The sequence below is a fragment of the Sceloporus undulatus genome, chromosome 4, assembly GCF_019175285.1.
Source record: "Sceloporus undulatus isolate JIND9_A2432 ecotype Alabama chromosome 4, SceUnd_v1.1, whole genome shotgun sequence".
Classification (NCBI taxonomy): domain Eukaryota; kingdom Metazoa; phylum Chordata; class Lepidosauria; order Squamata; family Phrynosomatidae; genus Sceloporus; species Sceloporus undulatus.
In genome coordinates, this window is record NC_056525.1 from 178,413,567 (window position 1) to 178,440,896 (window position 27,330).

General features: G+C 38.8%; 1 protein-coding gene across 3 annotated transcripts in view; it reads right to left on the reverse strand.

The window, feature by feature from the left end:
* The window catches only part of NFATC1 (nuclear factor of activated T cells 1), a 157,237-nt gene that overhangs the window by 103,738 nt on the left and 26,169 nt on the right, over positions 1–27,330 (reverse strand). For all 3 annotated transcript variants that reach the window (XM_042461421.1, XM_042461420.1, XM_042461422.1), the window contains exons 2-3: positions 21,806–22,907; positions 10,649–10,808 (exon numbers count right to left, since the gene is read on the reverse strand). In XM_042461421.1, the coding sequence (XP_042317355.1) occupies positions 10,649–10,808; positions 21,806–22,907 (1,262 nt within the window). The remainder of the gene's footprint in view (positions 1–10,648; positions 10,809–21,805; positions 22,908–27,330) is intronic.

A 27,330-nucleotide genomic window follows, 5' to 3' on the forward strand; every position in this document is an offset into this window, starting at 1 on the left:
ATGCAGAGAATCAACTTCATCTTCCTCCCCCAGCAAAAAAACACAAAACAAAACATCTCAGATCTAAAAAACACATTTCATTTACAAAGAACTATCATATGATTTGTGTGGTAAAAGAATGATGTTATTTTAGAGCACATCCAGACTGATTAAAAACTCCTGTTTTGTTTGTATTCCTTCTAATTTTATACAGGATTAAAATAAACAGACCTGTGGCATTGTTAGAAAAAGTCTCCAATCCATGATCTGACAGAAAATATTCTGGCATTAACAAAACATGTATGGATCTCCAAAATAAAACTGGAAACATCAGAAACAAAATCTGGAACTTTTGGTCTTTTTAATCATTCTGAATGCACTCTTAGAGGAACTCAGTTAAACACAACCACCCTGCCAACAAACTGAGGATCAGGCAATACACCTAGCAAATGTTTGTAGTGATTTTCCCCCAGTGTTGAAAGGATGTCTATTTGTCTATAGTATATGATTTCCTTCACTTATATATGCTTTGTTTTGTGATTTGTTACTGGAATGCAAATTTGGGCTTAATTTAACAAGTCAGGAAATTCTGCTAAGGGAGCGAAAACAAAAGTTATTCATGGGGAATACGTATTCCCCATAATGTCATAGTCTGATCACTGGCAATAGGCATAACAGTACAATCCTTATCTGCCGTGCTTCCACCAATTGTGAGAAGTGCTCCCACTTGGATAAAGAGGTACACAGGTAAAATTATTTCACTTGAGAAAGAATTCTGTTTCTGTTCCTTCATAATGCTACCAAATGTACATTTAGTGAGGGCATGACAGAAGGAGGTGGCAGTGGATGCACAAGCTTCAACAGTGCAACAGCCACATGATTTTCCAATGAGTGGGGGAGCAGGCTTTGAACCTCTGTTTCAACCATTCCCACAGACCCCATCATCACAGCCCTTCAAAGTGACTCACCTATTTGTCATGCCTATCATTTGAATCAGGATTCTCAATAAAGCCGCTGGCTTTAAGTTAATGGTTGGTTTTAACTGGTGATGTTGATCTTATTTTCATTCTTATTATCTGTTTTCTTGTGTTCTATGGCTTTAAGTTTAATTGTATGCTGCTGGTGAGGGGTGGTTATGCTAAAGTCAGCAAAGAACTCTTTTAAATGAATGAAGAAATAAATGTATCTCTCCTATTAAACACATGGTAAGAGAAAGCCATTCTGCACCCACACATTTTATTCCTCTCCGCTGAATATTAATAGGCTTTTAACTCACAAATTTGAGTGAAACCCTGGCCTTGTAAAAATCAATGGCTAAAATCCACAAATCTGTGCCAGATTTCTATTTCCTTCCTAAGGAACACACATTAAAACATCTTCTTCATAGTTAGGCTGCATAACTATTTTTGTCCCCATTCCCATTTTAGCATTTTTTTAAACTCAATAATGCACATCCACAAATATTTATTAAAATGTTTTGCAACCTTATGGGATGTTATTTTACACCATATATCCTTTTATCAGAATGGGTAAACAACACTTTCAATATTCTCCTACAGATAGATTACTGTCTATTCTAAAACATGTCACTACAAAAATACTGTCAATAAGCAGAAAAGGCATGTCTCAAATGAAATCATATTCTATATGTGCCGTTGAGCATCTTATTATGATCTTATCCATTCATTTTATTAAATTTTGTTGTATCCTTTTTCTTTTATGCTGCTGGTCATAGACCATAATAAAGATTGATTAATTGATTATGATCATAAAACATAGTTGTATTACATGCACGCACACACACACATACACACACAGAGAAAATGAATGGGACCAATCATGATTGATAGTTAATTCCTCTAAACATATCTGCACAGCAGCTTCACCTTGGCAGATTATTGCTAATTAATCCCAACTTAAACATAGAAAGAATCATTCCCCAACTCGGTGCCTACTATGTTATACTACAGTTCCCATCATGTTGGATGGGGAATCATTGAGTTGTAATCCACCTCATCTGGACACCAGCAAGCTAGGGAAGCTATGTTAGGCTGTAGAGAAAAAGGACACAATCTCCCATATGTTGGACAGGTCCCTAGGTTCACATGAGAGGCTTGCAGGATCTAAGGCTGCCAGCAAATGCTGGCTCAGTTGCCCAACCTTTCTTTCAAACTACGTATTCTGAAACTACATTCTCACTAGTAATAGTGATCTAATTACCAAAGTATGGGGTAAAGCTGCCTTTTGGAAACGGTGCTGCCATACTGCAGAATTATTTCAGTTTGACAGTTTTAACTGCTACACTCAACACTATGGAGTTCTCAGATTTTTCATTTGTTGTGGCACCAGAGGTGTCTGATAAAGAAGGCTGTCTCACAAAACTACAAATCCCCAAACTCCATAGCACTGAGCCATGACAGTTAAAGCAATGCCAAGCTGTATTAATTCTGCAGTATAGATACAACCAAGAATTCCTAAAATTATTCCAAAAGTAACTTTTTCAAGCATTTGTAATTAGCAAATTACTGGACTTCAACCAAATACAAGCATTCAAACAACCCTGCAATGGGTATTCTAGCTTACATGAGCCATGTGATGGGTTCAGCTCACCTATTTATTGAATCTTGCATGGATTTTTAGAACATGGCACCCTGCCCATTCTTTGTCTGTGGTAACAACAGAATGAGAATGATATATGGTGTGGATATGTTAAAATGGTTTTGTGATTAGATCTTTAACTTGCATAACAATGGGAGCAATGGATCTGGGCCATGAAAATGCATGGCTATCCACAACTTGCAACTGTATGCACAATGCACTTGCTATCCACAGTCTTTCCTACACCTGATATCCTTCCTATAATGTGTGTGTGCCTGCACTTTTACAGCATAGGGCTGCTCTCCACCATACAAGGGGCATTACAGCTAACCAGAAGTCTGAATTAGCCTTGTTATTCTAGAATGAGTATATTCTTGAGCAGCAGTGTCTTACAGCAGGGTATCACCCAGTGTGGGGGGTGGAGCTTTGGGGTGGACCCAAAAGTGACCACTTCCAACTCCCTGCCTCACGTGGCTATACTTCAGGGGGGGGCCCTCTGCCTACCTGCCGTGGCACGCAGGAGGGAGGTGAAGGTGACTCACCATGTTTCACCCCCCTTTCTGTAGTGTCACCACCTTCAGTGGTGTCACCCGGTATGGTCTGAACCCCTCGCACCCCCTAATGATGCTACTGTTCTTGAGCATTAGCAGAAGCATCTCCAGAGAAGGGCAACCAGAATGGTCAAAGGTCTGGATACCATACCCTACAAGGAGTAGTTTAGGGAACTGGGTATGTTTTACTTGAGGAAGAGAAGGTTAAGAGGTGACATGATAGCCACCTCTTTAAATATTTTAAGGGATGTCATATTAAAGATAGACAAGGCTTGTTTTCTGCTGCTCCAGAGGCTGGGACACAGAGCAATGGATTCAAACTACAAGAAAAGAGATTCCACCTAAACACTAGGAAAAAACTTTCTGAGAGTAAGAGCTGTTTGACAATGGAACACACTCCCTTGGAGTGTGGTAGAGTCTCCTTCTTTGGAGGTTTTTAAACAAAAGCTGTATGGCCATCTGTCGGGAGTTCTTTGATTATGAGTTCCTGCATGGCAGGGGGTTGAACTGGATGGCCCTTGTGGTCTCTTCCTATGATTCTATTATCTCAAAGGCTTGGCTTCTTTTCCCTTTGTAATCCCTACATTTTCTTCTGAACTTCTCACCATATGGATAAAGTGTTGAAAAACACAAAGGAAGAAGGTGGGTGAAAGCGAGAGGCAAGACCAAAGCACTTCTCTTCACTCACTGCTGAAAGGAAGGGCTGTTGGCTCTCGCTCTTGATTACCCCTTCCTTCCTCTTCTGTTTCCTGTGCAGAAACCTTTAGTATTCTTGTGCTAACATACCCCCATAGCAGATGAGCAAGAAAATATTTGGTATATTCCCATCATCCAAGAAACAAAATTAGTCATCTAGGGCCACACAGGATGTTAGTGGGAGGGTGCCATTTGAAACCCTGAATCTAAAATTCCCAGAATAGAAGGCTTTCTCTGCTCCTTAGTAACACCTTGACAGGAAGAGTAGAGTATATATCTGAAGAGAATTATGTTTAGTAACATAGTTTTGTGGGACAGAGTATGCAAAACTTTGCCAAGAATTACCTCACCTTGGCCAATTAACCAGCACCTTTGATTAGCCAGTGTTCTCAGAACATTTTTAGCTCTTTCTAGGTGTGTCAGCTCATCTCACTCTCCAAGCATTTAGAAATCTTTGTGATAACCTGGGGCTGCCATGGTAGCCAAACACTCAAACAAGTAAAGAGAAAATATATAGGAGTGAGAAGTTACTACGAAGCATGCAGGTAAGTTTATGTATTTTCAGTCTTGAGATTGCAAAGAGAAGCAATGAGCGTATGAGACTGAAGTTCCACACTATAAACATGTGATATCCATCTCACTGCTAGCCAGCTAGCTGAGCTGTATAGTGTTAGGGAAGATAGAGAGATAGAGAGAGACAGCTTAATTAGAAATTAAGGGCGGGCCGGTGCTCAGTTAAAGTAGATTTCACATTTATCTGATGTAGTCTCAACACTGTACTGATCTGGACATCCCTGCACTATTAGGTGCAAAGACAATGTAGGGGTATGAGTCTAGCTTACGGCTACTGAGCTGAAAATTGCAGTGGATGCAAATGGAGAGGGAAAGGAGAATGATATTCAGCACAAAATACATTGAGCCAACAACTGAAGATAAATGTGGCAGGACATAAATGCCACTGCATCACACATAAGCTAGTACAGAACAGGGCTCCCTGCACATTTAATAGTTGACTGTAAGAAAGAGCATTAGAAAACGTAGCATTTACAATCTCTACAGCACCCTGATTCAATACACTTCCAGTTATGCTTTTTCTACATGAATTCTTAAACTGAATGCAGAGAGAGGGTCACAGATGCACAGACCTTGCCTGGTGTCCATGACTCACACCAGAATCCCACTTTTGACAAACTGGTGCTTTTCTTGAAAATTTGTTGCCCTATGACCCATACTGAGGGGTTTTCAGAGAGTGAAGTGTGGGATTTGTCCTTTTGTGATTCGCTCTAAGTCTCTGCTTAGGCTTCTGCCATGGGGCCACTGATCCTGTGCCTTCTGATTTTTTCCACTCTATAAACTCCAACTCCCACTGACAGCAGTCAAAAGTGAAATGTTACTTTTTGGACTTTTCAGATTCTTACCCATACCTGCCACCACCAGCTTGCCTAGGGCTTGGGACATTTATGGGCTATTATTGTGGTAGTCCCCAAAAGTGTTAATCCCAAATTCTGGAATGACTCATAACTCCTACTGATCGGTGTACCTTCTGAATTAGCTTCATAACTGTAAACATACAGCTGGAGTCATCGGACCATGGAAGCAAGAAAGACCATGCAGCCATCAGTTAACTGTGAACACTAGGGCTCCTGCCACTCACATCTCTGGAATATGTGACTACTCAGATGTAGCACAGACTGCTGACTAGAAGAAGGCTGTTAGGAGTAAGACCAAGTTATATGGGGAACCTCCCCCCTGAAAAACCGATTTTATTTCCCATAGGTAAGGAGAAGTGAGAACAAAACCAAAACATGACCCAGCATCTCCACTTTATCACAATGAATGAAACATAGATTGAGGTTCTCATTACTCCCACTAATCTTGCATTCCTCTTTTTTCTTCTATTTTTTTTACCACTTTCCGTTTCCTTTTCCAAAGTACCATCTATATACAAATATACAGCATGTTTCATTTTATATGTACACATTGTAGCAAGAGAATGCAGTGGAGTGCTTGGACACATTTAGCCCAATTAAATGTTGGCACTGTATCCCGTTTTTTTCCAATCACAGGGGTGGAAATTTCAAATGTCAAGCTGGCCACTGTGAATTGATGCCACACATCTACAATTCCCCGCACAAGACAGATGAGCAGAATACATGCTATCAGAAATATTGTCCCTACAAGAATTGTCCCGAAACACTTTATGTGTGTTTGTGTGTGCTTGTGTGAATGTGTGTTTAAAAATGGGAGGAATAAGACAGTACTGTAATAGCTGAACAGTTTATACAATGAGGTGTGCTACAGAAATTAAATTCGATTTAACAAATTTTACTTAAAAAAAGCAAAAAAGCTAATGTTGTAAATACATGTTGGTACATTTTTATACAGCTAACTATTTGGAACTAAAACTTACAATTATTCACAGCTGAAAACCATTTAAAACATGCATAATTCCTTTCAGAGAATAATGAAAGAAATTCTGGAATTCAAGGTAGCTTACAAAAGTTATAACAGATATAGCTAAAAAGATGTACAAAATCATACAAAATTTGTAAACATAATTGAACTACCAATAAAATTAAAAGCCATTAAAAAGAACAACAAATATAACAACACAGTTGTTTTAATGTTTTATTATGTTTTAATATTAATAGTTGTTTTTTTAACTTTTGTGATCAATATTATTACTTTTGCTTTTTCAAATTATTCTGTCTTTTAAAATTGCTGTAACTTGCCTTAAATCCCGTTGTGGGAGAAAGGAAGGATATAAATCCTTGAAATAAATATGATAAAAATAAAGATTTTAAAAATCATTGAAATAAATAAAATTTAAAAAATAACTAAAAGGTCCTTTCCCTAAGTAATCAACCCTCAAAATGCCTGCTGAAACAAAAAGGTCTATGCCTATCTATGAAAGGATAGAAAAGAGTATGCCAGGTCTAACCTCTCTAGGAAGGGAGTTCCAGAGCTTGGGAGAAGCCACGGAGAAGGCCCTCTCCCATGTTCTCACTGGATGTATCTGTGAAGATGATGGGACGAAGAGAAGTCTTTCCAAAAGATCGCAATAAATGAACAGGCTTATATACTGAGATACAATCATTCAGATAATCTGGCAAAGGGATGTAAATCATAAGCAGCACTCATGGAGTTGTTTCAGCTATGCAGCGGTGTGTCCCTGTAGCCAGAGAGACCACATGAGAAATTCTGCACCCCAGAAAAACAAATATTTAATGAGCTTCGACCACCTAAGGTCCAGTCAACTTTATCCCCTGCAGAGGGATAAAGCCAAAGGAAGACAGTCACAAGGGATCCTACCAAATTCAATGAAATTTTCTAGGGCATGAATTAGGTGCCCAGCAATTGTTCATACTTTCCCCTTTTCTTTCCTATATAACAGCTTTAAGGGAAAAGTCTCCAGGTATAAGATGAAAAGATTGTCTTCTCACTCTCTCCATCTCTGAATATAAACAATAAGAAACAGCGGTGTTCATTGCATTAATTGGAGTATCAACTATCTTGCTTCAAAAGAATGCTTGACTTGCAACAAATACCTCAACAACAATTCAAAATGTAAAATCAATTTAAAGCAACAGAGAAGAGAAGTAGCCAAATATAGAAAAGGCTAGGAGAGTAAAACCATTTTAGGTCAAAGCTGATAAAAAAAATGCAGTCAGTGCCAAAATGATACTGCTTTGTATGAAATTTGATAAGCAAAATTATAGAAACCTATAATAAGCACAACTAAAACAAACAATAATATATGTAATTAAAGGAAAGGCTCTAGCACAGTAGTTAACACCTACCTGGTCTCATAAAGGGATACAAATGCATAGCATGGTTTGTGAAGGCAACTTAAGATACAAAGGGTTTAGTCTGTCCTTCTGCCATGCAGCTTTGTTATCTCAGGATAGCATTGCAAAGCCATTCAGAAAGGGACCATCTCAATAAGCCAGTTTACAAACTTCAAATTCTAAAGAAGCTTTTTAATACTCATGGTGAAATCAAACAAACCACTCTTTTATTCAATATAATTTGCCACTTTGTCCAAACAGAAAGCTATAGTTAAAAGCTTCAGTACAAGGCAAATATCAAGCCAAGCTTTGAAACCTATTAATGCTAATTCATTATGTTAAAATATTAAGATTTATAAAATCGCTTTTAACAGTACTTTTAAAAATCATTTCAAATTACTGGAAAAGCAACATGAAGTATCTAGGTCTCCAAAATGTCTCAGTTAACACTGCTGGCGTTTAATGATTCAAATAATGAATTCTAAAGCCACTGCTGAAAATGGTAATGAATCAAAGATAACAAATTCATTTTAATTATTTCTATATTAAGCCAGATTCAAACCATGGTTTATTATTCCAAAGCTGTCAACCAGAATAGACAAACAACCTTGACTAAAACTTTGACTAAATGAAGATTTCCTAACTTACTGGCTTTGGAGGGAGAAGAAAAGGGGATGCATGAATGACCAAAAAGCCTGACTTATTAATTATAAACCATTTTTGATAATCATGCAAGCAAGGTGAATTGTAAATCTGGTCTTTTAAATTTAGGACATTTGACACAATTAACACAATTTTAACATTAGAAATATGATGCACTTCATGTAAGGACAATACCAGACTACACTGTTATAGAACTACTATTATTACACTTTAAATGCTATGGATTTATAAATAAAGGATAATAATAATAATAATAATAATAATAATAATAATAATAATAATAATAATGGATGCCTCCAGTGGAATCCTAGGATTTGCAATTTAGGCAGGGAAATTTAGAATTTTCAGCCAGAGCCTGAGAGCTCTAGCACCTCCTCAAACTACAAATCCCAGAATTCCACAGGAAGCAAGTCAAATTTCAAGGTTTTCTTAAAACACTCTCTAAAAAAAGGACCTTAGATCAAAGATACCATCATGAATACTAATTATACAACATCTCATTCTATTCTATAACAACATTAACAGAGAGTTTATGAAGATGGGAGATAAACTGATCAGTCCTATTTTGTAAGTGGTGCACATGAAGCACAGACTCTCCCGTTATATCAAGATCTTGCCTCTCTATAAGTGTAATAGATAGTGTCCATTAAGATTATATTAAAAAACAATGTTCTACAAAAAAAAAGATAATTAAATCAAATCTTCCTCTCTACAGTGATTTAAACTGTGATTTAAATAATTAAATTAGAGTCCTTCAGAAAAGTGGTTTACACCATGATTTACATCAATTTGTTGTAATCAGATCAGTTGTGGAAGGAGGTGGTCATAGACATCAGTGAGACTTCTTGTATTATTTCCGAAACCAAGATGCTGCTATTTTTAAATAAATTTCCCTATAGATAGAATTTCATGTTTCAGTTGTGGAGGATCTGATGATATATGATAGCCCCAAGCAAGGATGAGTGGGTGTGAGAGAAGAAGCAAAGAAAGAAGGCTCCTTGCCCATTTTGAATCATCCTGACCAGAAAGCACCTTATCTTCATTTTCTGAAGTGTAACCCAATCAGAAAACATTAATGAAAGAAGACCCAATCCACCCAACACAAAGATTTCCCAACACAAAGCAATTATTCAGTGAATGAAAATGCTACATTGCCTATCCCAACACCCATCAACTTTAATGTAAATACATATGTTTAAACAAGAAGACAGAAATGGTCTACATTGCAATGAGACTCTGAGTAATTATTTTTTGAATGCAGACTAAGGCCTCATGCCAGAGCCCTGATCTGGCCTTTCGAGGGCGCCATAGTCGCTCCACTGGGAGATAACCTGATTAGTTTTATTCTAAGTGTAGGTGGGTGTGGCTGGCACTTTGGATAGATATCAGAGAGCCCAATCGCATTGACTTCTGACATGGGCCTACAGGACAAGTAGCTTGCCACCATACAGAATTGAGTGCATTTAAGCGCACTGAATTTAATGGGTCTAAGCATGCCTAACTCAGAACAGGAGTACAATACACTGGATGCTTAGCCTCTCACATACTTCTTATTGTCAGTGTAAATCTTCTCTGAGTTCATTTTCACACATGAAGAGTTTTCTGCATTATTTGATAATTTTATATTTTTGGGGATTTGGTGAAAAATTTCATCTGTGGAATATTTTGCATATGTTAAATATTCCACAGATGAAATTTTTCACAATTGTATATTTATGCAAAATATATTTTCTTCCACAATTAAAATGTTATTTTCTACAAACTTAACACTTTTGTGCAACAACATTGTAGTTTGCACAAACAATATTTTTTGCAAAACAATCCTGAAATATCAAATATCACTAAAAGCTTCTGAATAATGTGTCAAAACACTCTTCCTTCTAGAGCACAAGGAAAGTGGGTGAATAACAATATACACAAGCAAACAGAAACATTCTGATAACAACTACAAGAGGTTATGACAACAACTTGCTTGTGAAGTTAACTCAGTGCAACCAGGTTTGTTGTGTGCCTTCAAGTCATTGCCTAATTATGCAATGCAAACCTATCATGGGGTTTTCCTGGCAAGATCTGATCAGAAGAGGTTTGCCATTACCATCCTCTAAAGCTGAGAGAAACTGACATGTTCAAGGTCACCTAGTTGGGTTTCCATGGCCTGGTGGGGACTCAAACCCTGGTCTCCCAAAACAATATCCCAACATCCAAATCACTTCACAAGTACTTTCAAGCAATATGAGATCAGTCTTCACTAGTCCAAGGGAAAGAAAGGGCTGATCATACCAAGTCACCAAAAACTTGGGTTCTCCAAGAGGTATGTATATGTGTGTTCCTGCTAAAACAACCAACCTTAACTGCCAAAAGAAATGCTATTACCTGTACCACTGGGTGTCCTCCAGCAGAAGCTTTGACAGCCCCTCGACTGCCTTCCGTCTCGTAATGGGCTCTGTGGTGGGACTTAGGCTGCACTTCAATTCTAAGTTCATAAGGTCCTGAGTGAGATTGCAACTGCCAATCCAAAGCAGGCAAGGATGGACTGTAATGGAAAACAACAGGGATTAAATATTAATGTCAAGCCTACTATAATAAACCACAAGAATCTGGCACTATTACTTTGGAGGCCACTTTTAGCAGTTCATCCTTCACAATCTTACATTGGAAATTTCATCAGTGGAGATAATGGTATGACATAAGTAATTTAAAAGGTAGTGGTTATTTTATGAAGATTTATGGATGCCAAAGATTTGATCAGCCACATGCTACCAGATGCTTAAACAAAATGGAAAACGTTTTAAGCTTTGTTTTAATAAATAAACAAAGAATGCATTAATCCATTAATCAGAAAATACACATGTGGATTGTAAGAGATGTGGGGAGAAACCTGTATAAGTGCGATGTTAGTCTGAAGTAGCCTTTAGGGAGTATCAGTACTTCAGTTTCTTCCATTTACATTCATCCAGTTTCAGTTTTTGGTTAAACACTAGCAATAATGAAAATTTTAAACTTATTTTTTGATAAATTATTTCCAAAATGTGTACATTTCTTCATTAAGGCCGGAAACACATGGGCTAAATGAAGCAGCTTCCGGCCACTTTGGGGGCATGGCATTTACATGATATATGCCCCAAAGGGGCCAGAAGCCACTGTGACATCACCCTCTGGTCCAAAAGACCAGATTAAAAAGGAGATGTTTTAATCCAGCTCCTGGGCAGTGCATCTTGGGACCACAGGTGGCAGCCCACTTTGGGAGCAGGTTGTGTGGTCACCATGGTTCTGGCCCAATTGCAGCCCGATCGCAACCAGAGCTTGCTCCTTCATGGCCATCTGCTTTGCCCCTATGTTGACAGAAAAATTCAAATATTGGCAAAAATATAACTGAGAGTTTTGTCTATCTAGGCAGGGAGTTTTAGGTGCTTAGCTCTTAACAGTCTCCCTTTGGCTGACAAGATAATTCAACCATGTTGACAGTGCTGAATTAGATGTCAAAATGAATGATACTGTAGCTGACATTTGTTTAAAAAATGTTGATGTATACCCACAAGTATATATGACTGTGCTAGCCTGGGCTTTTTAAAATGGTTGTCTCAGGGTGAAGCAGATGGAGCAAAAGGTCTATGCCAGGACTGCACCACTGCTGTTTGTCCCAGAACCACAGCAACTGCATGCACCCAGCCCCAATCTGGTCCTGAACCAGGCACCAAAAAGAAGCAGTATATTATCTCTCCTTTTTGGGAGAGGCATACTAGGGAACAGCTTCCAGCCACGTTCGGGGCATACGTCATCTGAATGCCATGTCCCCAACACAGCCTGACAGCGGCCCTTTTGAGCTGTCTATTTGAGCCCAAATACATCTGAAGGATATCAGATTAAGGAATTTTACTTAACTTTACTTTAAGTAAAGTAATTTTAAAGTCACATAGTAAAGTAAAGTAACTTTACTTAAGTAAAGATACAGGATGCTTACATTAAGACGTATCTCCTCTAATCACACTAAAAGCTACAGAGCACAAAATAGGTCTTGCATCAGTCACATATCAAACTCACATCAGATGTGTGGCAATATCTTCTATACTATGTATTCCTTAAAACAAAAACAAAAAACTCATAGAATCATAGAATCATAGAGTTGGAAGAGACCACTAAGGCCATCCAGTCCAACCCCCTGACATATTATCAGATATTATGACCCATGATAAACAATCTTTCAGCAGTGTACTGGAAGCCAAGTCCAATGTATGAGACTAACACTCTAGTGAAAGCATGGGCAAATTTGAGGAATCAGGAGCCACTCTCAACCCCAGGACAGCGCCACATCCACCCTTCGTCCACCCCATTGGGGAAGTGGTTCCCACACATCAACCCCGAAACCTGTTTTGGAGGGACCTAAAATTGTCTGTCTGATGCCTGTCCTTGTATTCTAGTGCATGCTACTGCACGTACACAGCCTCATTCTACATAATGTCTTGGCTTAACTTTACTTCTTGTGAACTGAGTTGGAGAACAGGTGACAGAACAGAGCTGGAGAGGGAGGAAGGGCTACACACATATTTGCTGACTTTATATGTGTATATCCCATCACTCAACAGTAGTCTTCAAGCTGTTTTATGAGGCAACATTAAGAACTGGACATCAAAAAAATACGGCAGAAATATGAGCAATATCAGGAAACCAGGATAGGAATCAACATGCTTCTTTGAGTTTTCTCTTTGGAAGGGGTTAGATACTACTTTAAGTGTAAAATGTTAAGAGTTGCAGGGGGTCGGGAATGTTATTTGGGAAGTGAAAACAGACAGTTGGTTTAGAAGATTATCAGTTCGAACTACATTTATTCCAAACATCAGTTTACTATGCATTTGCTTTCATCATCACTAAGATAAACATCTTTTAACTTGGGTAACTGTCAAGAACTTCACATTTAAAGAGTTTGTTGACTAACCCTGATATGTACTTCTGTGTAGCACTGTTAGCACAGTGAGACTGTAAAGCACAGACTTACTTACAACAGAAGCAATAACAAAATGTAAAAAGTTGCTAACCCAATTAAAAATCCAGTAAAAATTGTAGTGTTTTCAAGACAGTGTATAAAAGACATCAGGGAAGACGCAGAGCAAATGTGACAGGAAAAGAATGGGACATTTCACAGTTGACGAGCCATTACAGAAAAGGCCCTGTGTCTCATGGGAGCAGTGTGGACAGGTCTATGGCAGATCTTTATGAGAAGTTATGCTTATATGAGATCTGGCAGTCCTGGTGCTCAGATCCCAAGTCATTTAGAACTTAATAGGTGAAAGCCTTTATGACATTACCATAGTTAGATCCTTTTGTTTCTGCCCAGAAGTCCCAATACCTTAGTTATCTGTACCACTGAAACACAAATATGAGTGAATGCAGGATACCAATTTTAGATGAAATGTTAGTGTGTAATGGCCAGATGTCTGCAGCCTGAATCTTTTTAATGGCAATAAGGGACAGCTTTCCTTCTTTCTTTCTTAAATTAAGTGCCAAGACTGCTATTTCATTCCACATTGCATTGGGTAGCCTGAAGTGTAGAATTCTCATTCAAGCACAACTGGCAAGCACATAAGACCCTCCCTGTTCCTTACTACAGATGCTGTCATCTGAAAAATTCCTGGATAATTATCTGGAGGGACCCCTGCTTCACCGCAACAATCACTCATATAATACAGAGCAGCTGCATATCTCCATGACCATCACATATTACAAAACAGATGCTTCTATGTTTAAGTTCATATATGATGGATCTCTCTCTATTTTCTCCCCTCCCCTTGAGGACAAAATACCTATTAGATTATGATATTTCCAGAGTACTTGTTTTGTAAAAGTATTAATCCATCAACCACCACAAATTCTGAAACCTTTACCTTTTAAAGGGAATTTAAAAGATGGGGATACATAGTTTTCTGTTCTCATCTTAGACCGAAGTGCCATTAAACATCAAATAGCTGCTTGTTCCTCTATAAGGCTGCTCCACAATTCAGATGTGACCAGAATTCCATTGTGATTTATGATCAAGGATTAAAATTAAATAAATAAATTTAGAATTACAGTTAATGTAATTTTCTTGGTAGAACTTCTATCACTTAACAAAGGGTCTATGGTTTGCCAAAGCAAATTTGCTATTTTAGATTATCTCACTGTGAATTTAGGGGCTAAACAGAGCGGCGACAAATGCCAGCATTGGGGTAGAGTGGGAGTGTGGCGACTGCACGCTGCACACCCTGACTCCACCCCAATGACAGTATCACACCACCTGCCCAGCCAGACAGCATCATGCCATTTCTTTGGCGCATTTAGACGCGCTCCACCAAAGAAACCCCGAAAAACCCCAGCAGCATGGGGGCTATATTGTACCCTGTGGGACTTAGACAGCCACACTGCTGATCATTAATTCCATCCTATGTGGAAATATTACAGAAGCACAGATCTACTGTCGCTCCTCCTTTTGAACCAAGGTGTCTTGAGAAGAGACAGTGTTGCCTTTAAGACTGAAGCCATGCTTGTGCAGTGCTCTTCCTTGCCTTGACATCAGTAACAGAGGAGAAGTAGCAAATCTAATGTATTTAATGGGCATGACTGACGATTCAGCATGAAAATTCATCACCTTTTGTGTTGCAGAAAAGAAGTGTTCCATATCAATAAATTTTGGTAGAAAGTATTTTGATAAAATACAGCCAGATATAAAACATGTGACCCCGTGGTCTCACAGTACTATGTGGAGAGAGAAGTACAATGTCGTTCAAAAAGAATGATGCAAAAGTAAATCTGTTCTTAGTTTTTTTAAAATCCAGGTACTGAGTATTCTTGTCTGTTCTAGACATCTAATAAAATGTGAGTCATGAAAAAGATATTCTTCAATCAAAACCAAAAATACTGGTGAACCACTATACTTAAGCCGTAAACAACTATGAAATTACAACTGCTATCAAGTCACAACAAGATTCCTATTAATTAATTAATGATCATCCAGTCATGAATGTGTTTGTGTATATGTATGTATCCATATACTGAAACACAATTACATTTGCACAGCAAGAGTACAAAGTTAAGTAGCCTATGCATTCTACTTTCATACAAAATGTTCAAAAAATTATACCAACACCAGTTTGCTTTTGAACCTATTATAAAAGTTGAGCTTTCGTTATACAAAATGCTTCAGGATTAGAAGTGTTTTGGATTTTACTTTTTTAGGAGGGTGGGGTGGAATATTGGTATTTGCATATACTGTATGTACATAATGAGATCTTGGAGATGGAATCCACATCTAAACACAACATTCATTTACATTACATTTCTCTAGACTTTACACATCACCTGAAGGTAATTTTATACAATATTTTAATAACTTTTGCATGAAACAAAATTTGTGTACACTGAACCATCTGAAAGCAAAGGTGTCAGCCACTCATGAATAAAAAAAAAGAGGGTTTGGAATATTTCAGGTTTTAGAATTTCAGATAAGGGAGACTCAACTTGTACTATGATTAGTGATTTGGTCACTTTTGGATAAAATTTTTGGCTGATTTTCACAGGAAAGAGCCTTAAAACATGCTTACTAGTATAGAACAAGCAGAGAGAGCACAAAGGTTAGGAATGCTACCTTAATGCTATCTTAAACTGTAGTTCAAAGAATGTGAATACTCATGCTGGCTAAGGGATTATGGAAGTTGCAGACCAAAACTAACCTTTTCCAAGCTACTGAACATATGCAAACCCAAAAGCCTATGCCAGTGATGGTGAACCTTTTAGAGGCCGAGTGCCCAAACTGCAACCCAAAACCCACTTATTTATTGCAAAGTGCCATGTCCCTCTGGCTTTCTAGTAACAAACTCTGTGCTAGGGTGACAACACATCTGCCCACAGAGAGGATTCTGAGTGTCACCTCTGGCACGTATGCCACAGGTTCACCATCACTGGCCTATGCTCATAAGAATGACTCTTCCTCATAAGAAACATTGTTTCGGGATTTTAGTTTTAAGTATTATAACTGTTACTACAAACTCTGTGACACTTAAAATGACAATATCTCATGTCTGTTACATTACAAAACAATTCCATGTCAAACACACTTAAGCAAAAGCTCAGAAGGAGTTATTGAAATAATTCAAGCTTCCCTTCTACTTCACTGGACTATAATCATTTGCCTCAAGAGTATTTTCCATCATAGATGTAGAAGTCTAGATAAGTTATTCCATTTTGCTGGAAGCAGCATGATTCACATGGCTATTAATCTGCTTGTATCAATACTTCCCTTATGAACTAGTTCTGTTGTAAACATTTTCTACGTGCTAAAACTTGGCATACAAGATTAAAGGCTACCTGATTGCAAACAGAGCAGAAACTTAAATGCACACAAATACAACCATACACAGAGCTTTGAATGTGGGTCTTTGTGCAGAAACAGTACCCAGATGTTTGGGATCAATCCAGAATCAGAGTCTAAATGCTAAGCGTGCAAAGGACATCCACAGAATATTATAGCTCCAAAGAATTAAAAGTCAGTGACTTCCACAGTTATTCCCAAGCAGGGCTTGCTGCCTGTGGATACTATCCCTCCCAGGGAAATAAAACGTCACAGTGCTGAAGCCACTTTCACATAAATGGTTGGCTTCTCCTTCCTCTAAACTTTTGATTGTTGGAAAAGGGGAGTTTCATACAATTAGCATCTCAGTTTTATTGTGAAGGTAAATTATGCAGAATATTTCACACACCACTGGGAATTTGCATAAAACTAAAACAAACATTTTCTCTTGTGAAATGAACTAACTAGCCTTTCACGCTACACTAAGTTATATTGTTATATTGTGCTTTAACTACCATGGCTCCATTCAGTGGAATCTTGGGATCTGAAGTTTAGGGAGGAGTATTTAAAATTCTTAGCCAGAGAATTCTAGTGCTTCGCCAATCAGGATTCCACAGGATTAAGCCACAACAGCTAAAGTGAAAAACACTGCTGTATCTGCATAGTTTGAAATGGCCCTCAGTTTGTAGCTTTTTAAAGAATTCACCCACCTTCTATTTTTGTTCCCAATCTGCACTCACTGATTGTTGTCAATAGTTTACTTTTAAGTGCTTTGTACAGTAAAACTGTAGCATAAATATAAAATTTATCTGTAACCATTCATATTGTTATATCCAAGTAAGAAGTTCATTTTGGGAAAAGGAGCTCCTCTTGACAAATGAAAGGGAAGCACAACCATCCATACCATCACAGGTTTACGTGAAAACAGCTACTGATTTAGGAATTTTCCAATCATCCTTTTATTTCATGACTTTTTTCCCTTTTGTTATTCAGGAAGAGATAATGCAAGTTTTAGGAAACAATGCTTATGACAGGATGGAATTTGGAATCTGTATTATTTGCTGGAACCTAATATAAGCTTTGAAATGGAACAGATGTATAAAATAACCAGGGGTGGGGTAACGGGTCTCCAGGATATTGTAGCAGATGATTATCTTTGAGGGTGGGGAGAATTTGAAAGAACCATTTCAACTGCACATCCCGTGACTGTGCTGATGGCTGTGTTCAACTGCCCAGGATTATTTCATACATATAAAATGAAAAGTATTTATGGGCTGGAGGAAGCATGGTCAAGGGCCTTTGATTGGTAGAATAACTTAAAATCACACTTTTACAGTAGCTTCCAGCTGTCCTGAAGCCTGGTAATGAAATCACATGGAAAGATACTGAAAACCAGGAAACATATTTTTATTTTACACAAAAGCAAAACAGTGGAAAAATATTATGCATATAATACTGGAATTCCGTTCACTTTCATTAACAGGCTGGGGAATACTGTATTAATTTTAATTGCAGATGATAAAATGTGTGTGCATTAAAAAAAACAAGCATAACACAATTTGCTGTAAATCAGTGAATAATAAAAGATTTAACTTGGTCTAATCATCTCATCCCACTTAGAAGAAGGAGGTGTGAAGACAGGAGGAAGGAACATCACCAACTGAAGACATGCGGATGACACCATACTATTAGTGAAAAACATAATAGATTTGGAACAATTACTAAGGAAAGTCAAGAAAGAAAGTGCAAAGGCAGGCTTTTGCTGAAGATAAAGGAAACAAAAATAAAGACCATGGAGAATCTACATAAATCCAACCTAGACAATGAGGAAATGGAACTAATTATAAAAATTTCCCAGACCTTGGATCAAACACTGATCAGACTGTAGACTGCATTCATAAGAAGACTAGGAATGGGAAGAGGACTGATGAAAGAAGTAGACAAGATCCTAAAGAGTGAAGATATACAACTGAGACTAAAGTTAGAATCATTCAAGTCATTGTATTTCCCATCACCATGTATGCATGTGAGAGCTGGACAGTAAAGAATGAGGATAAAAAGAAAATCAACTCATTTGAGATGTTGTGCTGGAGAAGAGTGCTTAGGATACTGTGGATAGCCAAAAAGACAAATAAATGGATCCTAGAAGAGATCAAGCCTGAACTCTCCCTCGAAGCCAAAATGATTAACTTGAGGTTGTTGTACTCTGGCCACATCATGAGAAGGCATGACTCATTAGAATAGACAATAAAGCTAGGAAAGGTAAAAGGTAGTAGAAAGAGAGGAAAATTACACCCTAGATGGCTAGACTCAATTAGGGAGGCCCTAGGCTCTGAAAAGAATTTTATTTCTTTAAATATATATAGATAGGACTAACAAACCTCATTCTTATAAATGTTGAGCCACTCTTAGGTATCCACATCTACCTATGGATTTTGTCATCTAAACAATGAAGAAATTTAATAATGAAACATATTTTCCCACTGCTCAGTTTTGTGGACCACAATCCCCCCTCACACACACACACACACACACACAAGCCCTCACATTCAGAACGTATTCCCTACGTAAGGGAAGGGCTCACTGTACAAGCCTAAAATCTGAAACTAGGGAAACAACCGATGAAGGGAGGCAGGAAAAAATTAAGGAAGGTATTTACGAGTGTCTGTAGGAGTGCAATCCTAACTCAAACATGTGCCAGCTTTAAGGGGTTGAGGAATAAGGCACAAGCATCTTATGTTGACTGAAACAGTCTTCTGCTGACTGATATCAGAGATCATTTAGCAGAGGAATCTGATGGCTAACAATTGAAACAAAATAAATTGAAACTGAGATTGGAACAGACAGCCCCCAAAAAAGCCTGATTCCAGGCTTCATGAGCGTGTGGCATTTGGACACCACAAATCCTGATGATACCAGGAAGCTAGCTTGAAGCTGCCCAGCATTCCAGATGGGGACAGCTTTATGACGCTCCGGCAGTGCAGCACTTACATGCCGCATGCCACCGGAGCATCATGAAGCCGCCATGGAGCAGCAGTGGAGCTGGCAAAACCGGCTTTTCTCTGGGGGCCATGGTGTGTGTTTGCCATGTCCCCAATCTCCTCTCCAAGGAGACATCCCCAATCTCCTCTCCTAAACACACCTGCAAAGATGGTGGAACCAAGAGAAAATATTGTCCTGAAGATCTTAAAAGTGGAGGGGTGAGTAATATTGCAACACTATGTCTTACATAAATTTTATATAAGCCAAAATGTTGAGCTGGCTTATATAAATTTTAAAGGCAAAAAAATCAGCACTTTGAATATAAAGGGAACTTTAAAGGGGAAACCAACACTTTGAATTCTGCCCAGAAATGAGGCGGTAGCCAGTGAAGCTGTTTCACCAAGGGAATCACTGCTTAGGGGGTGCTTAAGTGCACTGATAAGCAGTACTGTATAGAAATGTACTTGCTATTGATACTTGCTATTGCTATGATTCCTATAACCATCCATTAGTCAACAACCTAGCTGCAACATTTCAGACCCGCTGAGGTTTCTGAACAGTATCCAAAGGCAGCCCCATGTAAAGTGCATTACAATAGTCCAAGTGGGATGTAGCAAAGACATGTCACCATAGCCAGATCTGACTTCTCCAGGAACAAGTGCAGCTGTTGCTCTAATTTTAACTGTGCAAATGCAGCATTACAGAAGCAACAACAGGAGAATGTCGCAATATTACTAGGCCCTCTGCTCTGAAAAGAAGAATTTCCAACTTGCCTATGTTATGGCAGACTTCAGTTGCAACTTTAAGGAGTAAAGAGAACTTAAAAGGTTACCACAATGTGTGTGTCTGGGACTACATGTGTGTGCCTGTTTGTCTTAATAAGGCCCGAAGGAAAAGGCTGCAAAATATATAAAAACAAGGATCTGGATGTTAAAAATCAGAACAGATCTATCAAAGTATAAGGATGGATTTGCTTTCATTATTTCACTGTGCATTGCTACTTATTTTGTCTTTTTATAATGTCTATAAAATTATATTACTGTTTCCATCAAACTGCAGCAAGAAATGAAAAGCAAGGCCACAGTGGTGGCTGAGACCTTCCATGTCAGTAAGATGATGAATCTGATCCAGATTTTCTTCTGAATTTTAAAGGAGATGGATTCTGTCATCAAAATATCTTGGAAACTTTGGAAAGCTCCTCTGAAGTTCAAACTAAAATTTGGAGTGCATTCACCAACAGAGAGACATGGAAGACACCAGCTCCCATGCCAGGTAACCTCTATCAACTCTGCTGAAACATCAGTTCCCTCAGGCTCCTCCACTCTTTGCAGCATTGCCTTTCTAGTAGGTTAGTATAAATGTTTCTATTTAACTTGAAAGAATTCCTGCTTTCTCCTCCCTGTACCTTTTTGTCTGTTTGTCATATATTCTGGATTAGAAAACTGTGGAGAGAAATTAACTTCTTCCACTTGCCTGTAAACTGCTCTGAGAAGAATTTCAGCTGAACAGTGGTGTAATAAATGCTTTAAGTAAACAAAATATATTTTAACAAATATACAACACTACTGGAATGTTATTTAGAGTGCTTACCTGTGAGTGTTACTTATATAACTCCAAAGGCCTAGACTCACCTTTTTCCTGGCTCTGCTGTGTGAGATCTCCTCCCATCCCACTTCTCCTCCCTGTACTTCTTGGTGTCACCTGAAAACCATTTCTGGAGGGCTTTCCAGTAGGTTTTTAGGGTATACTGAGAACTGTTTTGGGGAACAGAAACTATCCCCTCCATCTTTACTGAGCCCTTCCCCACTTCCATTGATAGAAACTAACCCATCTCACATCCACTGCATTTTGAGCAAAGTTGTAAAATGAATTTATACAGGTTTTCTTTTAATGAGTTAACAAAACTCACCTCCCCTGTCCCACACACACACACCTCAAACCCAAAATGGCAAGTAGGAAGCCAAGACCCTACAGAAGAAACAGTCTTTATTGACCAATCGGAAAATTAATCAGAAAACAACACAATGCTATGGGACTGGCTCAAATTAAATTCAGTGGAAATTATATTTGGTGGCCCTTTAGGTATACAAAACTGCAAAAGAATTACAAAACAACAGAAGAATTAGCAGAAGGGAGCACAGATCAGGAAAAAAGGAGGAGAGAAAGTACATTTTAAAAGATAGCATTTAAAAGATAACAATTTCACCATATATTCCCCACCCCCCATGTACCTCATGTATGATGTTGGGGACAATGGCTTTGATTTGGCCCACTGATAAGGATGCTGTGGCACAGAGAGATACTGATCACAGAAATTTCCTTTTCTGATGTGTTGAAACCCTGGAAACTCTTCTGGTGACAAGTCAGCTGTTGGTGATATGGTCCCCTGATCATCACCACTTGGTTCAGTCTTGAGTGTCATGGACGGAGTGTGATCTAGTGCTGTTTTCCTAGACTTGATAGGAATCCCATCATTCATGTCTATTGTGCTGTCAGTGGTGAGGGCATTGATAGCGGCTACAATGGCCGAACTGGTGTACTGGTTAGTGTTTCCCAGCCAGGTTTCATCAGTCACACTAACCCTTGGAGAATTCTGAGGCGAGGGTGTTGGAGAATGGTGCGGTGAGTAGGATGTCTGCCTTCCATTCAGACTGTATTTTCTCTTGTTGCAGGGTGAAGATGGCCTTGAGTTCCTAGTGCTCAGCCAGTTCTCCTCGGTAATGCTTGTTCTGGGAGATGCAGAAGGAGAATGTCTGGGTGAATTAAGTAACGTGCAGGCTACCAAACTTCGTTGGTACCTCTCCTCTGTTTCTGTGGTCTTAGGTGATACACAAGGTGATTGCCAAGGAGAGGTCTGAGGTGAAGTGTAAGGATAAGAATAGTTGGATTCATAGGAAGAGGCTTCTGAATTGCAACTTCTGGAAGACAAGCTACTTGCTGGGCTGAGACAAGATGGGTCTCTATAAGCCTCAATATTTGGTAAGTTCAATGTTGCTGTGGAAGGTGATCTCTTTGCATTTGGAATAGGTTCCTCCACCTCAGCATCATGGAAAAACTGGTTGTTGTTATGATGTAGTCCCAAGTATGATGTTATTTCAATTCTAGGGCTTTCTAATGCTGGCACTCCATTAGGTCTGACATTTGGAGACAGATAATATCCAGCGGTGCCACTGTCAGTGTGGCCTCCGTATCCTGAAGGATGATTAGTTGATGGAACAATTGAAATGACTGGATTAGATGTCTGGAGGCCATGGCATGGAGTTGACAATGAAGAATGTGCCACATTGAGAGGCAAACTTGAATTTATATTTGAAGATGGGTAGTTATAATGTTCTGTAAAAAGATAAAACAAAAACAAAAATAATGACATGAGATGTTGTGTGAACACATACACTAATTAATGAGCAAAGTACCGTCCCAGTAACAATCCAGTAGATATTCTGGGATTTTGTTGAGTTCACAGCCAATTTCAGACATTTATTCAGTAAACAGACTCAGAGTTTCAGATGTCCCTCTTGAAAAAGAAGAATTACAAAAAGGTCTTTCATAGCATTCTGTACAATGAGTAAGGGACTGTACAGTGAAGGCCCTGTGGGATGCTAGAGGGACCACCAAAAAACAAAACGTAAACAGTCTGCCTATCTTATTTTTGTATTTCTTACATAAGAGACAATGTCACAATTCATGCAACTCCCCAACAGAATAGTTCTCACCTTGATCTGGGTTTTGCTTTCAACATTATATTTGAAATTACAGGAAAAGAAATGACATCAGTCGAAACTCCACTTCAGTTGCTTCCTGTGCATGAAGAGTAGGAAACCTGAGGCTTTCCTGATGTTGGGTTGGAATTCCCATCATCCTGACTACTAGCTAAGGCTGATGTGTTATGCAATCACATCTGGAAGACCACAGATTCCCCACTCCTGATATATATTCAGATCTGCCCTAAATCTCCACTCTCGTGAATTATGTGAGCTGTATGGAGCATTAGTGGCCAGTTTTTGGTGATGGAATGACAAAATCATACGAAACAGTGGTCTAAATTCAACTGTTAATACCAAGGAGAGTAAAATCACTTAGTGGGATTTATGTAAGTACAGTCAACCCTCCACATCTGCAGCTTTGACTTATGCAGATTTGGTTATTCGTGGATTTGATTAGTATGTTCTCTCTAGAAAGATTTAGGTTCTCCAGCACAACTCTTCTGGAATATGAGTCATGCTGGAGGTCCTAGATATTCCTAAAGAGAACATATTAATAAAATCCATGGATAAACCCCTAGCACACTAATCAGTGCTGGCCGATTAGGTCTCAGGGACACTATTTTAATTTCCCACACTACATTTCACAAGGTCCCTGTGGGAAATTAAAATGCTGACTACCAGTTGATTGAGGCTGTATCCACACTACAGAATTAAAGCAGTCTGACAGTACTTTAATTGACATGACTTATCCTACAGAATCCTGGGATTTGTAGTTTGGTGAAGTATTCAGCCTGTCTGTCAGAAAGCACTAGTGCAGCAACAAACTACAAATCCTACGATTCTGTAATACAAAGTCATGGCAGTTACAGTGGTGTCAAACACTTCTGCAGTGTGGCTACACCATGGAATGCTCTTACCAGGTAAGCCTGCCATGGGCAAAGAATAATAGAATCATAGAGCTGAAAGAGACCACAAGGGCCATCCAGTCTAACCCTCTGCCATGAAGGAAGTCACAATCAAAGCATCCCCAACAGAAATAGAAAGGAAGCCAGCAGATGGGAAACACAGACTTCCATCTTGATTATCACTTCCTAGATTATCATTTAGAACAAAGGTGGGCAATTTATGTCACTCATGAACTGTCCATATTCCCTCCCAATTGACTATTCTGGCTAGAGCTGATGGAAACTGCAGTCCAAAGCCATTTTCAAGGCCACAAGTTGCTTGCTTTCACTTTAGAGTCCGAAGTTCAGACCAACATTTGTGAGAGGCAAAGACCACTGTAGAAGAATTTAACATTGATTCTACAGCTAAAGTTGACTGGGAAAAAATACCAAATTAAGTTGGAGGCGGAGCTTAGAAAGGTTACTTTTCTGGCCTGCAGCTCCAAAATCCTGTAGCGAACTTTCCCAGGCTCTGAATGAAGGAAAAATTTATATGGAAAACATGCTGAAGAAGTACTGTCTTACACTGAAGCAGAAAAGTTTAGTGATAAAGCCTTTATTTTGATATTAATACTACTAGACTACAGGAAATGTACTGAGCAAGTTTGGTTTCTTGAGTTATTTGTTCCCTTTCATAAAGTTCTCATGAAACAACTTCCATTTATTGATTTCTTATCTAATACAGACAGCAGCCCTCTTACAGAACTGTGACAGATTACATCGTGTTGCAAGCAGAACTTAAAGGTAGAAAGACAACTTGCCTCGGGCCATTTACATTCATCATGAACATAATGAGAGCAAGGGAGAGAAAAAACATGCCCTCAGCATGTGCACAGTAGACATATTGAAACTGCAACAGTCACAGAGACACATTGCTCAGAGGAAAGAAAAAGAGAAACTTCCTCTTCCATGAAAGCTAGAATAGCTGCCAACCATGAGGCACAATCGTCCCCTTCCTTCTCTTCCTCCTTCTGATAACTCTGCCTAGAGCAAAACAGTACATCAGTTTTAATGCACTCCGACATTTAACTAGTATGAGGTCAATCCTTTTCACAAACCAAACTCCAAAATAAAACCAGATTGCATTTTAGTAGGTGCTGCTGACCTTGAAAAGGGTTTACAGTTTACAAACATCTAATAATGATGCTCAATCATATCAGTGAAACATTTGAAATTCTTCTCCCCTGTAGATCACCTGTTGCATCATTTACCACCAATAAAGCTTATGCTATAGCCATAATATGTGTCAAGTGTTCAACAATGAATGAAGTCTTGGGGATGCCTGGAACTACATCCTATGCCAAACTGCAAGCTCTAAGCCATTTTGATTCACCCTTTATCATAAAAAAATAAAACTTTTATTTAATTATCTCTTTAGTCATCCGATTTTACTTGTGATTTTCTCCCACAAATGGTACTCAAGGCAATTTACAATAAAATAGGACTAATAGAAGTGAGTGGTTTAAGTGTTGGACTATGACTCTGGAGACCAGGGTTAAATTTCCAGCTCATCTATGAAGCCCACCTTGGGCAAGTCACACTCTCTCAACTTCAGGAGGTGGCAATGGCAAGCCTTCTCTGAATAGATCTTGCCAAGAAAACCCCATGATAGGTTTGCCTTAGGGTCAACATAAGTTGGAATTAGAAATGACTTGAAGGCACACAAAAACAACAACACAATTAAAAACATAAAAGAACATGAAACAAAATTAATACACATTTGGAAACACCCATTGGTAAAAAAAATACAGTTGTTATTATTGTTATTGTGTGCCTTCAAGTCTTTTCAGACTTACAGCAACTCTAAGACGAACCTATCACAGCTGGGGTTACTTGGCAAGATTTGTTCAGAAGGGGTTTGTCTTCTCCTTCCTCTGCGGCTGAGAGAGAGTGACTTGCCCAAGATAACCAGTGGATTTCCATGGCTGAGCAGGGATTCAGATCCTGCTCTCCAGAGTTGTACTGCAATGCTCAAACCACTACTCTGTGCTGGCTCTAGGGTACTCACCCATTTCAAAGCTCTTTCCACACCATAAGGTCAGCTGCCAAAGGCCTGTCTGAATAAAAAAAGATCTTTGCCAGCTGTCAGAAAGACAACAAAGCCAGCCTAGTCTCCCAGAACCTGGGAGTAGCCAATTAGAAAAACCTTCTGAAGAGGTGGGTTATTCTGCAAAACTCTCTCTACCACAATCTCCTATTCTGTACACAGCAAGGGAGCATTTTTCTGAGGACTGAGTTTATCCTGGCCACTCCATTCAGTGGCTAGTTTTGAATTTGGATCTTGATATTTCTGATATTCTACTGAAACCACATATTCTCCATAAACAGGAGGAGTATGTCTTTCCTCTCCTCTCTCTACTTTATAGCATTTATGGTATAAAAATCCCACACACTTGTATTTTTAAATATTGGCAGTTCTTTTGTTGCTGTTGCGTGCCTCCAAGTCATTTCTGACGTCTGGCAAACCTATTATGGGGATTTCTTGGCATGATTTGTTCAGAGAAGGTTTTCTATTCCCTTCCATATGAGTTTGTCAGAGAGCAATTTGTCCAAAGTCACCCAGTGGATTACCATGGCCAAGTGGAGATTTGAAGTCTGGTCTCCCAGACTCTTAGTCCAGCCTCAAGCCACTATACCACACTAGCTGTGGTAGCTCTGACCCCACTGCAAAAATAAGATGATATTTCTGTCACTCAGAGTATCCTATCTGTCTTATATATCTTTTTTTCTGCATCAAAGCTACCTCTTGTTTTAACATGCCTTTTGAACTTCAGTTGCTTTTTAAGAATTCTGCATTCTGGAATGATTGACGCAAACAAGTTAAGGCTTCCTCATTTCCTCCACAAACAATGTTTGTTTCCTTCCTTTCCAGAAGGTGAATGCCCCAAGCAATGGCACTCCCCTACTTACACTCTGAGATCCGGAAAAGCTCTCATATCATGGCTGTATTCCCAACACAACTGACTCCTCATCACTAGCACTACAAGGAGCAAAGGAGACACTGAGCTTGTCACTTCTGCACATTGCCTCACCATATTCTTTCTGTTTACAACTAATATGCTCAGCTCCAGAGTCTACCTCCTTAATATTCAGATTTGTTAAATGGTT